At 45.8% G+C, this 16,882-nt stretch overlaps 1 protein-coding gene across 1 annotated transcript; it reads left to right on the plus strand.

The window, feature by feature from the left end:
• Positions 1-720: 720 nt before the first annotated feature.
• On the plus strand, positions 721-13,642 carry LOC129383805 (uncharacterized). Its single transcript, XM_055068670.2, has 3 exons — positions 721-1,346; positions 3,632-3,675; positions 10,785-13,642. The coding sequence occupies exons 1-3, from the start codon at positions 1,154-1,156 to the stop codon at positions 12,477-12,479; spliced, it is 1,932 nt and encodes a 643-aa protein (XP_054924645.1). The 5' UTR covers positions 721-1,153; the 3' UTR covers positions 12,480-13,642.
• Positions 13,643-16,882: the final 3,240 nt, after the last annotated feature.

Here is a 16,882-nt window from a genome sequence, read left to right on the forward strand (position 1 = left end):
TGAAAAGAGCACTGGCATGCATCTTCAAATTTGTAGAAGCTCTTCCACACGCATCTTGCATGTAAAAGTTTGACGCTTGGAAAGTATCAAGGTTGGGAAGCACTTTTAAGATTTTATTAAAGTTTATAGTACAGTTGCTCTAGAAGCGTTGGAACTCTGCCACATTCGACATTGGGACATTATGACACGAGCAAAATTTTCCGATATTGTGTGCCAGTAAGGCTTCACATGACAACATTGCTTGTGAAAAAATAAACAAAGAGTGCTGCATGCATGCCTGCTGGCTGTGCCTGTGTGCAGTGGCAGCGGCAGCGATCGCAGGAACGAAGCAAGTTAGCATATCATGACGTTATGACAGGCCTGCCTCTTGGGTGCTGAATCTGAAACTGGCCAGAAGAAAGCAGCAGTGTAGTAAATTGTTCAGGGCGCTCTTAGCTTGCCAGTATGTTCTCTAGGGTTAAGAAATTTTGAACCGTCACTTAAAACACACACACGCAAAAAAGAAGATAGCAAGTCGAAAGTCACCTGTGAGTACCTCTTTGAAGGAGCACTCAAAAGAAACATTAAGTCAGTGTAAACTGATAAAGTGTTCCTTGAAAACTCTTTTTCTGTTAATTTCACAATAAGAGGAGGAATAAAGGGACACTAGATTAAAAGACCAGGCTTCTGTGATAAGAAATCGTCATGCGTAGTGAGAACGGAGCGTTTGTAGGCGAAAAAAAATGGCATAGAGGGAAAGCTGGGAGTGGCGCCTCTTGTTGTGGACTAGGTACCTCATGCGACATCAGCACTGGCCACTTCACATAGAGCACCATCTTGGTGCGGGCAGTTGAAATTAGGGCGCAACAGTAGGACCTTAGGTGATATAATGGCATGCAGAAAACAATGGCATACTTCTAGATGAATAGTCTATCGGATCTAACTCGGGGTAATATTTTTTTTAGTGTTTCGTTAACCCTTTAAGGATGGAAGGCGAGCTCAACTCATCAAGCGAAAGCTTGCAAAATAAAGACGAACAATGAGACCAGCTCGTCCAGTGCATATTTTTTTTTTTCGTGCAGGCCTGAAGATTACTTGAACTGTGGTGTTGCTCTGTGCTTCCTGATTGCATGCTTTATTTTGCAGCCAGCAGCAAGGTGCCCTGCTGGAGAGCATGTCAGGGAACCGTGCCGACTGCTCCGTGTCACGCCGAACTGTGCCTACAGAACTGTGCCACATCACGGAGAACTTTGCATCGCAGCCAGAAACTGATGGAGCTGATGCAAACCAAGCAGCAGCTAGTCCTTCATTCGAGCGACGATCCGAGCAGCTTGTAGAGGAACCTCAAGTAGTCCCCACAAAATCAGGTTGGACAATTTGTGTGAGGCTTAAGAGGCAGGGTTTGTACACCTTGAAAACCCTTTAATTGGGAGGGGGAAGAGATTCAAGGGCCCTTGAAACTTCTTGAAAATAAATGTGCTCCTTGAGTTCTATGAAAACTGGATTTGGAGGCGACTTCCCAACATTCAAAGCAACAAACTTCGCATTGGGGCTATGCCATGGACACTGTCTATCTGGAAACTATCCTAGATACTGTCTTTTCGGAGTGTCGCTAAGCTATGCAATGTGACAGCGACCCTTTCCATTGGCGCGCACCCTCTCCTGCATGCCGCGCCCTTGTGTTATCAGCGGTGAGCAGTGGCACTGTGTAAATACTGCACAAAAGATCCTTCAAATGTGATTAAGAACCGTCTTCTGCATGCTCGGTGTGTCCAAGGCCACCCAAACCAAGACCCTATTGGCTCCCTCCTGCATCTTGTGCAAAGGAGCTAATCGCAACCAAGAAATTCGATTCCAATTTGGCTCGATCGCGACCGAAAATCCGCTGCGTCATACCCTTATTAGACTTTTGTAGAGCTGTGCTAGTTCAGCTCCTTTTTTTTCTTTCTTTTAAAAATTTTATGAAGTCACTTTTATTGAATTACCGCATATGTTGAATTTTTTCGCTGTCCCATTCACTTAGATATAAAAAGTTTACTGTATTTCCATAAATTCTTTTTATTCAGTTCGGCAATTTTTTGTAGATACTATGAGACCAAGAATTAAATTTCTGCTTCCTCAGTCGGTACGTTTCAGATGTATTGAATGCTACAAATTTCGTTCAAATTGGTTGAGCAGTTGTTTGAGAGAATTTCCGCATTTTACCTGTACTATTTTGATTGGAAAATCGGAGTTGGACCCGAGCTAAAGCTACCTCTTAAGGGGGGACAAGGCACCTTAAGATACTTTTTTTATTTTTTTAAACCATTTTAATGTAATTTGCACAGTTAGTCTATTTTTTCGAGCTGATCTCAGAAATGTAATTATTTTTTTCCTGTGATATATATATTCAATGATATCCAAAGGATGATTTTCTTTGTTTAGGGCCTAATTAGCTAATTAACAGCAACTTGCACGGTAACATACGACACACTGAATCGATTCTGAATGTTCAGTGTGTCGTAAGCCATAAATCGTTATATGTTGTCAAACTTAGTCATAAAAATGCCCACCTGGATAATAGAAAAATATCAAGTCGAGCATTTGTTGTGACTAAGTTTGACAAGCTATAACTTTGCTTCAAAATGGCCCTAAAACAACCATTTATAGCTTATAACACACTATGAACATTCAGAATCGATCCAGTTTACTGTACGTTGCCGTGCAAGTTGCTGTTAATTCGCTAATTAGGCCCTAAACAAAGAGCATCCTATTTTGGATATCATAAAGAATATTTATCATAGGCAAAAATTATTTTATTTTTGAGATCCAGCTGGTGAAAATATATTAACTGTGCAAATTTTATTCAAATTGTTTAAATAATGTTTTTGAAGTGCCTTGTTCCCTTAAAGCAGGGCTGTAACAGTCTTTAACTTTTAATGAGTTTGCACTATTTCATTCTTGTGTGTATGCAAATATCCCTAATGGGCTGTAAATAGCAATTGTACCTAAGAATATCTTGTAATTCAGCTTTAAATCTTTTCATTCATACTGCGAGGCCAGAACCTGTCTTATTCGTCCATGTATGTAAACACGATAGTGAAATGACAAGGTAACAGTCACAATGGGAGCAAAATGTAAACACCATGTATTCTTTATAGACATTGTGATTATTATTGCTATTACTATAATAAACATGGTTTTCTTTGTTACAAGTGACCTCTAACAGATTATGGCTGTTTTTGTAATGCGCAGCACAGGAATCGGATACAAGTGAGCTGGTAACCACCAGTAATGTCTAGGTGCATTAATTCGGTCAAGATATTGTTTTGTATCGCAAACGCTAGTGTACCATGCCATTATTGCATATTGTACCACACTGGTGAAGTTTAGCGTTCACATAGCTATTCTTAAATTTACAGTTATCGGGGTGAAGAGAAGGTTGAAACCTCATGTAGTCCGTCATTAAGCCAATCCAAACTTCTTTACAAGGGGGGTAAGGAAGTTTGGATTGGCCTAATGACTACAGGGTATGGAAGTTTGGATTGGCTTAATGATGGGACTATGTAAGCTACCAACCTGCTCTTCTCCCCAATAACTATATATCTATAGGTGCCGTATGCAAGGTGATTATACTAAGATCTGTCTTTTGTTTCTGTACTGCTCTTTGCAGGACTGGCTAATGCTGCTGCGCCTTGTGTTTCACCTGGACTTGGTGTGAGTAGTAATGCAGCGCGTTTGTTGACTTAAATGGTGTTTAAATCCACTCAGTCTAGCGCTCGCTGTTAGGAAGGTGTCTGGTCCTTCATACCTTGACGTCTCATGCCAGTGATGTGATGCTGCTTACATGTGCAAAATCCGCATGCTTTGCTATGTTCTGACATTATTTCATGCCACCAATACGCGACTTGCGTTATGTTTCAAGCGAACGATCAGCAGTAGCTGTACCAAGCCGATGTAAAATGCACTTGTCAGTGCTTTGGACTGTCAGCAGCAGTCCATCCTAAGGGATGGTGCGCTCTATAAATCGGCAAACAAATGCTGAAAGCAGCGCTCCACAACATCTTATAGTGAGTAGGCGAAACACGTTTTTGAGAATTGAGAAAGCCAAAATAGAAAGCACATATCAAATCAGTGGTTATGGTTACCTTTGATCTTCATGTTGCTGCACGATGTGCTGTGTTAGGTGCTTGCTTTCGTGGCAGCGGGTTTAATGCAAATGGTGATTTATGGCTACTGAATTCAATGCAATTGTAGCTGTCATCATTGTTCGACAGCTTAGAAGAGCTGGTGCAGATGACATTGTCACCCACCAGGTGGTAGTGCCTCGAAAGCACTGCTGGTGTTCTTGCGGGCCAGAAGACTTAACCCCTTAAGCCTTTCGATATTTTAACAGAGGCTTTTTTTTTTATATTATGGCTTTTCAACTTCGCTCCATCGAAAACTCTTCTAAATATTTTCCAACCATTTTGCGTCATGTCTTTAGCCTAAAAATCTCATTTTTACATGTTCACTGTGTAATATGTACGTACTTGTCATTGCCACGAATTGTACAGTTAGAAACAAGAAAAAAGGCGCAGTAAGCACGCAATTTCAAAAATGTGGTCTTTGAGTGCTGACAAAGCACTACCATCTATGTAGTAGAAGACAAAAGACCGCAATAAACACACCCCTCCACTGCTGACAAAATGGCCGCCATTTATGTTGTAGAATACGAAGACTGAATCAACACAGCTGAGAAAGTTTGGCATCTGTTCAGTGAAAAAAAAAACAAATCAGATTTCAAACACTGCCACTGCAGCTGTCTGTGTGGTAGAAGAAAAACAATGTTGACCTGCTGAGTTAGCCCAAATTGCTTTGAAGACGGGACTATTGCCGTTGTAAGGTTTTAGATGTTGAAGGGAGGACCTTCCCACTGCTGGCAACCAGTTGTACGGGTTGTAGTCGTGCATGAAATATGTGGTAGCTGGCCCATGCCGCCGTCCAACTAACGCACGCTTGGGACGTGGTTGTAGGGAGGAACTTAGTCTCATCAAGAACTGTACAGGATTTATTTACAGTATTTACATTACGACAGGAGATACATTTCAACAGTCTAGCATGACTCCCAAATGGAGCACGAAAGATGAAGCATGAAGCCCCAAGCACACGAGCACGAAGAGCAGCCGAAAACTGCTGCTTAAAAACCCCCTGTCCTCCCTAGATCCCTAGGTGAGGGAAAACTGCTGTCCAACCTTCGTCCAATGGGAGCGTCCAACATCATCGTAGTCGTACCATCTTCGAAGGGGAGGATTCACCCACTCACTTTCGCGCTTTGGTTTCACTGAACACATTGAGGTGAACGGGTCCTCGTAGACAGGTTGTCACGCTTGATCCCTGCTGGCATCTCTTGATTGCAGAGCGGACTCCTCGGGTAGCTGCCGCGACTGTCAGCAGACTGTGACAAATTCTGGGGCCCATGAAAATGCACTGCAAAACACCCTTTTCCAGGAGTCCTCTTGCTCCAAGTAGACCGTGAAGGGGACAGCTAATCAAGTAACAATACTCGGTCTGCCGAATGTGGCTAGCCTTGCTGGCGTCGCCAACTCTCCGAAGGAGGTGCATGGTCGGTTAACTTTGCTGGCGTCGCCAGTTCTCCAAAGCGACTTGTCGCAGCGGGCCAGGAAGGGTTCGAAGGTTGGTTCTCCGAAGGATGCCACCCCCGCAGGCTGATCGTAACACCGTTCAAGGGCTGAGCTCACTCAAAGCAGTGTTAACCAGTATCGCTTTAACGAGCTGAGCTCATCCAACACACTGAAGGGGTTAACGAAACTTCGTAAATATCTCTGATGTGTGTGTGTGACTGTATGAGTTGCGTATGTGATCACTATGTATATCATAATTATCAGCCAGGCTAACACTTTCATCTCTCTCTCTTGTCAACCGGACATTGTGCCAATGGTGAAGCATGATCACAAATCAGCTGAGCGTATGCTCTTCACTGCTTCTGTTACCCGCGATGGTGAGACCGGCATGTCTTTCGCATCTGACACACAGGTGTGCCGGTGTTTACATAACACAAAGGGTTTCGCTACACTGCTCGGTCAGGTTGCGATTTCATTTTTTTTTTTCGCTTTGTTGCTTGTTTAAAATTATTTTCAAATTTGTGGAGAAATTCTACTATCGAATGCATGACAGGAGGGTCTCGGCAACATGAAATTGTCATAACCCTGACATGGTCGAAAGATTGCCGCAGTTTACTTTTAAGGACCGCACCCTGCAAGAAATACAAAAAGGGAAGTGCTAGCCTTATATGAGTAAGCACATTATTTACTCTATGACAGTGCCTTCAATTTCAGATGACTTTTTCCTTTCCCACGTTGCAAAGTGGTGCCAAAATGACACTCACTGTGACAGTGCACTCGTTAAGTAACACTAAATTTCCCCGTCTGACCAGGCAATTAATTGTAACCTGAAAGTACACCAGCAGTAATTCCAATAGATGCTGTAAGAGCGTTTCATATTCCTGCTGCAGACAGATTTAGTGTAGTAAAAATCGGCTTAAATGCCTACATGAATAATGTCTACAGATGTGGCTAGCCGTTCCTTGCCAGCTTGTAGAAAGAAGTCGAAGAACGAGAGAGTTTAATGAGGGGATACTAAAGAGGGAACATTATGTTAAGCAGAACCAGTAAATTACACTTTTCAAATACCCGAAATGTCAGAGTGGAGTGTTGGTCAGCTGGAAAAGAAATTAAAGATGATTAGTGACTGGCTTGAGGTTCCCATGCTCTTCGTGTTGTCACAATATGTGGACTGCACCTGCTCAGTACTGGTTGACAGTTCATTGATAAACAAGGATTATGTTGCATTTTTAAAAGAACCATGCTCCCAACCTTCTCAGTTCTGATAACTTTTTCAACAGTCGAAACATGTGAAAGTACTTTGAAATCCATGACATTGTGCTAATGTATCAGCACTGCAGTTCATGCTTGAAAGTTAAGACAGGACATTTAATCCTTCATTTTCTATGTGGACAGTAGAGTAGAACCTTGATGATACGTTCCCATTACGTACGTTTTGCCACCACCAAAGTTTGCAATCAAGAACTAAAAAAAAATGACCCGATAAAGTTATATTAATATTTTACTGGTTCATACATTCCCGGAAAGCACGATTTTTCGGCGCCAACATACAGTACCTCGCCAAACTGCGATCGTGTGATACATTTTCTGGCCACTAGATCCCATGTAAACAAGAAAATGCGCGAGGCTCACATGATCGAGAACAGTATATAACTGCCCACCATGGCAGCTTCACTGCAATACTCGCCCGCCTGTCTCACGTGAAAATGCCAGTGTGCATTCAGTTTCTCGCTTCGGTGCCAGCAAATCTTCTCCGGTGGCGTCACACATAGCATTCACAGCTATCTCTGCCCATCCTATTGCGAGAAGCATCTTCGCCTATCTGTTTAGAGCACACTTTTAATAGACGATAACTGAAACGTGTCGTCGTTCCCTCCTTCAGAGTGTGATCGTATATGTTTTCAGGCTGTTAGACCCTATGTGAACAAGAAAAGGCATGAGATGTGCACTATCGAGAACCGTATATAGCCGCCCATCTCACATAAAAACGACGGCACGCACAGTTCCTTATTCTGGTACCAGTGAATCTCGCCCGGGTTGTCGCACATCATGTTCACAGCTATTGCCGCCAGACCTATTGTGATAAGCATCTTCGCCTAGCTGATCCACAGAACGTGGTGCATAGTGCGATTGGTAGCGTACTGCACGCTATTATTAGGCGATAATCCAATCTCGCTGTCATTCCCTGTTGCAGGCGGCACGATGTGGGCATCGCATTTCACTTTGGCGGCATCTGGTATCGTCCGCCAGCTCGATTTTCTTTCAGGTTCCCAAAAACAACAGAACATGTCTCGGGCCACTGGAGCACCACCAGCTCGATGCATGTCGGCGTCTCATGCCGCAACAGTCCGCGCGACGCTTTGTATCCCGTAGATGTCAACAATGTTGAGTTTGTGGAAATTTATTTTAGTTACTTCGGATCGTACATTTTCCTGGTTAGTATGTTTATCCTCCTGGTTTCTTCCAAACCGTATGAACGAGGTTCTAATATATATATATATATATATATATATATATATATATATATATATATAGACACTGTGGGAGATATGGGGTTCTCCTCCGTACTCTTGGGACAAAGGAACGACAACACAGTAGTGCAAACAGTCACAAGGGCATTTATTGCACCTTTCATAGATCAATGCCTGCTAGCCGAGTTCATATCCCCAAAACATGCCGATGGGCGCACGACAAATCTAGAAGTCAGACTTACGCGATCGCATTGCGAGCGAATATGTTCGCCTCATGCTGGATCCCAACGCCTGGTCGTTCGCGTGTACAGTCACGCCAACGGTGTCCAAGGCGGCCACGCGAGACGGTCTCGCAGAAGCATGGTCGGCGCGCGCGCGCGGTACGTCCGGCGCGGTTCGCCGACCCGCCGGGAAAGAGGCAGCCCCTTGTCCCTCGGCGCCCGAGTAACCCCGCCGCGGCGCGACGGTCGCGACATCTCTCGCACCGCGCTTGTACCACGCCGCGGGCGCCAGGCCACGCGAGCCGTGCGGGAAAACAGCATATCAGGGGATGCGCTATGCGGGAAAACATCAGGGGACGCGCGAGAGTCGCGCATCCCCACATCCCCCCAACCTTAAATCACTTCTTATTCCGGCGAAACATGTCACACGGTCTAACATTAACCCGTGCTTCGCGAACAAGGTGGTACATGCAACAGTGGCCGCGCCGGGGAAATGTCCACACGCTGTCCGTAACATGCGAGCCGACTGTCCTTGGGGTACACCGCTGGCGTCCGCCGGTCACAGCAGCAGCTTTGCAGACTCGACGGCATCATTCCAGGCCAGGACTCCGGAGACGACGACGCAGTAGTCGGTACGAGCAAGCGTCGCTTTTGCCGACGCGCCCTGCTGGCAAGAGCCGCCGTAGCTGTTGGTGACCGCTGGCTCCTTTGTCCGCCACCGAGGGTTGTGAGCTGGATGCAGGAGGCCGCCGAAGTCGCTGCGCCGAACTGGCCACAGCATCACCATCGCCCGGGGTGACTCGATCGTAGTCCGGGGCAGCCGCGCAGACGATGTGCAGGTGACAGCCAGCCAGGGGTGACTCAAATCACGCTGCGTACACTCAAAACACTCGGCAAACACTAAAGTAGTGCAAGGGAGAGGAATTCTGCATGCGCATCGCCCACGTGGTACGATGTTCAACTCGGCTAGCAAAAGATCGGGCAGCTACTCAGATGCTAAGTTCACGTGAACGAAGCTCGCTTTCTTGAGTCGAACGAGTAATTTCAATTCGTGCGAGGCTAACTAGAATGAGGGAAGCAACTTGCAACACCTCAACGCCACGGTCCACCAGGTTGTGTCCCTCCACGTGCGACAGGCAGCTTCGTAAAGCCTTAGACCTAAAGCGTCGCTACCCTGACAACAACCGGCATCCAAAAACAACACTCAAAATGAGCGCAAAACAGGCAGCCGCGAGGAGACGTTAGCTCTGTGAGGTGGTCCTACTCCGCTCGGTGCACACAGCATCCGAGTTGACGGCGCCCACCGTCCCAGACGGTGTCGGAGCGCCCGGTGCCAGGCCGCAATACCAGTCAGCCCGTAGTGGCACCCGTGGCCCGCGGCCACCCGGCTCCCTGAGCCGCGACTTCATCTGAGTCAAAGAGATAGAAGAAGCTATTTACATAAGAAATTCGGACCACCCACGAGGCTTCCGTGCTCACTCGCTTCAGGCTTGCCACTGCTCCGCGGGCGCTCAGCCTCGCTCTCCCAGGATGCAGACCACGTGGCTCTCGTACTGACGAATGTCATTAAAAAAAACACTTGCGAAAAGGCTTAGCATGTTGATAAGTTCAAACACACTACAGCCACCGTCGCCTCGCTCAAGAAAGCACGCCGCCGACGCTAGCGATCAAAATCCACGCTAGGCCTACGCTTCGGTTCAAACAAAGGTCTTGAACGAAGCAACACTTAAAATTATCGTCCGATGCCCCAAGAGCCCCACGTTGGGCGCCAGATGTGGGAGATATGGGGTTCTCCTCCGTACTCTTGGGACAAAGGAACGACAACACAGTAGTGCAAACAGTCACAAGGGCATTTATTGCACCTTTCATAGATCAATGCCTGCTAGCCGAGTTCATATCCCCAAAACATGCCGATGGGCGCGCGACAAATCTAGAAGTCAGACTTACCGCGATCGCATTGTGAGCGAATATGTTCGCCCCATGCTGGATCCCAACGCCTGGTCGTTCGCGTGTACAGTCACGCCAACGGTGTCCAAGGCGGCCACGCGAGACGGTCTCGCAGAAGCATGGTCGGCGCGCGCGCGCGGTACGTCCGGCGCGGTTCGCCGACCCACCGGGAAAGAGGCAGCCCCTTGTCCCTCGGCGCCCGAGTAACCCCGCCGCGGCGCGACGGTCGCGACATCTCTCGCACCGCGCTTGTACCACGCCGCGGGCGCCAGGCCACGCGAGCCGTGCGGGAAAACAGCATATCAGGGGATGCGCTATGCGGGAAAACATCAGGGGACGCGCGAGAGTCGCGCATCCCCACAACACACACACACACACACAGTCACATACATACATAAATGCATGCATGCAAACAAACTAGCCTTCTTCTGCTAAATAAATGCGAGTTGACTTTTGAGTGAATGCTTGACCAGACTTAACTAACCTAGCATTGTTCCTTAGTGTCCTTTTAGAAGATTGTCTTCATTGGTGACTTACTAATGGTACATTTCTGTTGTGTTCAGGATGAGACTCTGCTTCGCCTTGTGAGGATGGTGATTCAGGAATTCCGGGCCGAGTTCCAGGAGGACTTACGGAAGTGTGTGGAATCGTTGGTAAAGCATTCGAGGATCGTGGTACGTGATGCCGAATCTCAGACAAGCACGGACGATCCACGCATAGACTCCACTGGGGAAAGCACTCCACCTTTCTTCAGCCCCTGTGGCACTCCGACACAGGAATTGGATGTGTTTGGTGCATCGCCGCCAAGACCAGATGCTGTTGTCTCACAGCCATCGGAGTTGCAGGAAGTTCAGCATGCTGATAATACTGCTGCCCATACTTCATGTGAGCAGGACGACAGTAGCACATCACAGCCAAGCATACAAGTTCAGAGTGGGAATATGATGGACTTGGTCGAGGCTTCTGATGAGGCTTGTGATAACAAGCCAATGGATGCTAAACCTGAAGGCACAATTGCTTCCCAGTCATTGGAGTTGCAGAAAGCAACACCTGCTGATAGCACTGCTGTCCATACTTCATGTGAACGGGACGACAAAAGCACATCACAGCCACCCGTACAAGTTCAGAGTGGGAATATGGTGGACTTGGTCGAGACTTCTGACGAAGCTTGTGATAACAAACCACTGGATGCTGAGCCTGAAGGCACAATTGCTTTCCAGCCACTGGAGTTGCAGAAAGCAACACCTGCTGATAACACAGCTGCCTATACTTCATGTGAACAGGACGACAAAAGCACATCACGGCCACCCGTACAAGTTCAGAGTGGGAATATGGTGGACTTGGTCGAGACTTCTGGCGAAGCTTGTGATAACAAACCCCTGGATGCTGAGCCTGAAGGCACAATTGCTTTCCAGCCACTGGAGTTGCAGAAAGCAACACCTGCTGATAACACAGCTGCCTATACTTCATGTGAACAGGACGGCAAAAGCACATCGCAGCCACCCGTACTAGTTCAGAGTGGGAATATGGTGGACTTGGTCGAGACTTCTGATGAAGCTTGTGATAACAAACCAGTGGATGCTAAACCTGAAGGCACAATTGCTTTCCAGCCACTGGAGTTGCAGAAAGCAACACCTGCTGATAACACAGCTGCCTATACTTCATGTGAACAGGATGGCAAAAGCACATCGCAGCCACCCATACTAGTTCAGAGTGGGAATATGGTGGACTTGGTCGAGACTTCTGATGAAGCTTGTGATAACAAACCAGTGGATGCTAAACCTGAAGGCACAATTGCTTCCCAGCCATTGGAGTTGCAGCAAGCACCTGCTGACAATACTGCTTCTGATACTTCATGTGAAGTGTATGGCAACAGCTTGGCACACCCACCGGAACCAGTTCGCAGTGGAAGCATGGCAGATATGGTCAGTTCTTCCAATGGGACCACTGATGTCAACAGTACCATTTTGCAGCCGTTCGAGGCTTTAGTTACGCAAGGTAGCCATGTTGAAGAGCTAGCAGTGCACATTGGTACCGTGACATTAGGAGTGTTGGATAAGTCCTGTACGGTGAGCAAGCTGTCAAACCTGTCAGAGGCAGCAGATGGGGCACCTTTGAGCTCTGCTGAATCTCACAATGTGCTGCCTCAGAATGGTACTTCAGGCAGGCTACTGACTGAAAACAAAGAACTAGGCCTGTCGGGAAAGCTGAAGGAAGCTCCTATAGACGCAATTGTTTTGCAGGCAACAGAAAATTAAGTATCTGTCGGGATTGAAACTCCACACCCTGTAGGCACCTATGAAGCGCTTAACCTGTTGGAGATGCCGGGCAGTGCAGCTGTCAGTGCCGTTGTTTCGAAGCCAGCAGAAACAGTGATCCCAATGGCTGCCAATGACTCAAGTCCACAGCCAGCAGTTACTCTACATGTACTGATCGAAAACGACAGCATGTTATCACCAGTGCTGTCTGGTACGTTAGTGCCATGGATGCCGGCTGCCGATCTGACGCAGGAATGTGACGCACAACAGGTCAATTTGAGTGATGCTTTGAAGGCGTCGGATATATTGGAGAGTATGCTCTAAGCAACCAAATAAACATCCTGCTCATCAGTATGAGAAATGCATCCTCGAAAGACGATGTTCCTACCACTAGGATCCACTGCTGCAACATGCTGCATCTTGGATCCACTGCAGGAAACATGCAGTACAGCAGCAGATGCACAAGAGATATCGGATTGACTCTTCTCAAAAAACGGAATAACTTCAGCTGACTGACACATGTCATAAAAGTCCAGTGGATGATTTTTCTTTATTTAATGAAAGAAGCAGTGATATGTTTAGCTTGTGTGTTGTTTTGTGTCTACTGACGTTCAACAGTATTGGCCAATGGACAGGTTAATGACATGACATTGGACAAGTTAACAATGCATTCTCTGCAAATATTACTTGACCCAAAAGCTTGCACCAACAGCCCAAGCAGCAGCTTTTGGATTATACCAAACCCAACTAGACTCCCGAGTTCGTATGAAAGTTTATTAGCAATTAATTATGTAGGTATTATGCAACTTATCTCGCACTTAAATTACTGCCTTTTATTTTCCTTGAAAATGGTTCCAAGAGGTCAATCATAGGCCCAAAACCATGCCTGAAAGGCAGAAGATTTTGCAGTGCCTTTTCTTTGGTTTTCCCTCTTATCACTTCTGGGTGTCATGTGAAAGCACAGCCTTTTCATTTACTTGTCCCGGGCAAGGACTTTTGTATGGATTAATATTCTTTGTTGTGACGGTGGTGTAAACCTTTTTTTTTTACTTTTTCTCAGGACTGCAGATCTTTTGTATGGTTGTATGTGTGCATCTTTGCAGATGTTTGTATCGAGGAAGGATATATGTGAATTGTTGAATAAATCTGTTTGGACTTTCCTGCTTATTGCACCTTTCTTTACCTCTATGCACTGCGAGATAAGAAATGCAGGGTTTAACCAGGTTGGCCCCTGGTTTAACCCTACTCGGGGAAGGGGAAGAAAAAGTGAATTAAACAGGTAATACATGCATACAACGGCTATCAAAGGTGGTCATGCACAGAAGCACAGTTAAGCTCCAGTGGCTTTCCTCGAGAATGGTTCTTGAGCCAGGACTCCTAATGTGTTCTTGAGTACATGTTGTCCACTCTGTTTAGTGTCGCACACAGGGAACATCCTTAGTTGTCAAAAGAAAGGGCATTGGCTGAGGGTCTGTAGTTGCAACGAGACTCAAATGTACTCTGCACCGAGGTTGCCGAGTGGAGTGTCTTGGGGTGAGAGATGAGCTCTGTCTGCTTTAAGGAAATAAATCCCATGGTGATATTGAGAGTCTGAGGTGTCTTCTAAAAGTGATGTTTTTAAATGTATATAGTCCTATTTTAGAGTGGAGCATTTTACGTGTTTAGGAAGAACTGTGACCTGGAGCATCGGGGTAAAAAAAAAAGACTGAAAAGGATAGTAGGGCACATTGTACAGTCATGCCTTCATAAGTAAAGTGAACAGGAAAATTGCATAACTAAACAGCTGATACGGGTGTGTTTTACCTGAGGAAAATGGTTGGATTCTTGTTGCTTGTCGAGGACATAATTTACCTTTGGCATAACGTACATGGTTGCCTCTCTGCACTTTTCTGCTCTTTCAGTTGTGTTCTAGAAAGTTCGCTGTAAAAGAGGTTGAGATCTGGAGTTGCCAGTTGAGGCAGTTTCAGTAAAGTACTTTGGCAACTCCATTATTTAGAGCTAAACAACGGCGATAGCAAAAAGGACGAAGATAGTCGTACTTGTCACATGTACACTTTTGTCAAGACTGCAGTGGCACATCGATATATCTGCCAGCGAGCTGTTTCAGACTAAATGGGCCCACAGTCGGTAGAGCAAAATGAGCATTCAGTTAGCCTATCACGATGGCCAAAAATCATATTTAAACTACATGTGCAAGGGAGGCATAAATGTGTCCCACATGGCTTCCGTTTCTAAAGAAAGCTTGTTGGATCGTACCTGTCGGAGAACCAGCTCCTTCAATCGTGTGCGTTTGTGTTGTCGTACGTGTACACACACACACATTTGCTCGTGCAGTGCAGTAGTAAAAAGCTTTACACCGTACCTTCATCGCGGCCACTTAACGAGAGCAACGAATTGTGAACAGGACTTGCTTGGCAGCCAAGCGAGCGATATTTGAGATGACTTAAGATTGCGTAATGTGTGCGCGTGACAGAGTAAGTGCCATAATGGCGTCATTTTTTCTGAAGGGCACACAGATTACCACCCTAGCAAAAATGCCAACAGAATTTTCTATTGGTCCAATAGAGCTGTGCTATGGGTTCTGCAGGTAACTGATTGGAACTCTATTGGTTTTGTTGGAATTCTATTGGTACCCATAGGGTCCAATAGACTTTGCATTGGTACCAATAGGGGACAGTTATTTGTCACTTATAGAACCAATGGATTTGTATTGGCACCAATAGGGTCCAATAGGTACCAGCTATTTGTCACTTATAGGACCAGCAGAAGTTGTATTGGTACCAATAGGGCCCAGTAGAGCTTTTATTGGTACCAATGGGCATCAATAAGTGGCAGGTGTTATCGGCGACCTAAAGACTAATGTAGTTGTTATCGGTACCAGCAGGATACTGCGAGGAGTTTTGAGTTACTTGGTTCAAATTTAGTCGGTAGAACATAATTCCCTGTAGAACCGAGAGCTTCATTTGGATCAACCTTAATAAAATGGCAGTTTTGATTCATTCAATAGAAACTGCATGAAATATATATTAATGAGGATTTTTCAAAATGTGGCAGCAATTTTACTAATACTTGATGCCTTAATCGCTCAGTAACAATTCTCTATTAATTGAACTTGTGCAGATATTCTGCTCAAAATTATGCTTATGCTATAAACTTGTATGAAGTTGAACAAGATCAAGGTTCACAGGAAGTGAAAGGCTTCAAGTAATCAAGTGGTTGATCAAAGAATGTCGCTGGAGCATATAAACAATGGAATTGTGTTCATCAAGGCAGGAAATGTTTTTGTTGGCAGCTTTCATGTGCACGTAGCCTACTCGCCCTCAATGCAGTAGGAGAAGCTGGTGCATGAGTAGGGCAAGGGAAGTCAAAGTATAAGGCAAAATTAAAGATTATCGATGTTTGCTTCGTTTTGAGTTATTGCCACCTCAAAAACAGCCATCAGCAGCACTACCAACTGTTCCCCCTCTAACACCTCCCACTTTCTTTTTTACGCTTTCATTACCCAAGCTTACTTTATGCACCGGCTTAATCTCTTTCTCATCCATCGAAGGTGCGGGGCGATTTACTCATGCCTAAATGCTGCAGCTATAGGGGCCCGTTTACAAAAACGACGCTCCACAGGAGTCTCAAAACCTATGCAGACGCGTGGAGGTTGCAAGAAATGCCTTAATTTTTCGCGATGGGGACGTCAAGACGCCGCGAGAGTCTCTTTCGATAGCGGTCAAGCACGATCGCGATCGAATTTCTCGATCGCTTTGGGCTACCTTTTTTGACCTGCGAAAAGTAGCCAATTGCGGCTATTGTATTCAACACTTTTTGTTATTAATTTATGTGCTTGTGTGACCGCAGCTGCCAAGGGTGGCGAAGCCCAGTCAGGCACGTTCAGTGCCTTTTGTCACGTGCCCCAAGGCATTTCTGTAAGGAATGTGTTGAATAAATGAATAAAGAAAGAAAGAAAGAAAGAAAGAAAGAAAGAAAGAAAGAATCGCGATGGTGAAATTCGACCTCGATCGGGCTCGATCACCATCGTAAGAGCTCCGTGATGCACTGCAGTGTAAAACAAAAATAGCTACGTAGGCTGCCATAATTAATTTGCGGCACAATTGTGGAGGGTGCCGAGATCTCTGGTTGTGCGTTTTAAATGTTTTAGCGATTAATGCGCCTTTCTTTCATAGAATTCGGTGTTTTCTCTTGACAGACAAGAAAGCAAACGCAAGCAAGGCGGATGACGTTTATCGTTGTGGGACAAGCCCCAAAGGATGTAAACTTTTTTAAGAAAGTAGGGACGTGTATATAGGTGTCTACGTATTTGTCTGGTAGTCTCTGTCAGACGACAGCCTCTGGGAAAATCGGCACCTATTGTTAAAAAGGCTTAGGTTTTGAAACCGAAACCGGTACGCGTC

Source organism: Dermacentor andersoni, chromosome 9 (assembly GCF_023375885.2).
Source record: "Dermacentor andersoni chromosome 9, qqDerAnde1_hic_scaffold, whole genome shotgun sequence".
Lineage (NCBI taxonomy): Eukaryota > Metazoa > Arthropoda > Arachnida > Ixodida > Ixodidae > Dermacentor > Dermacentor andersoni.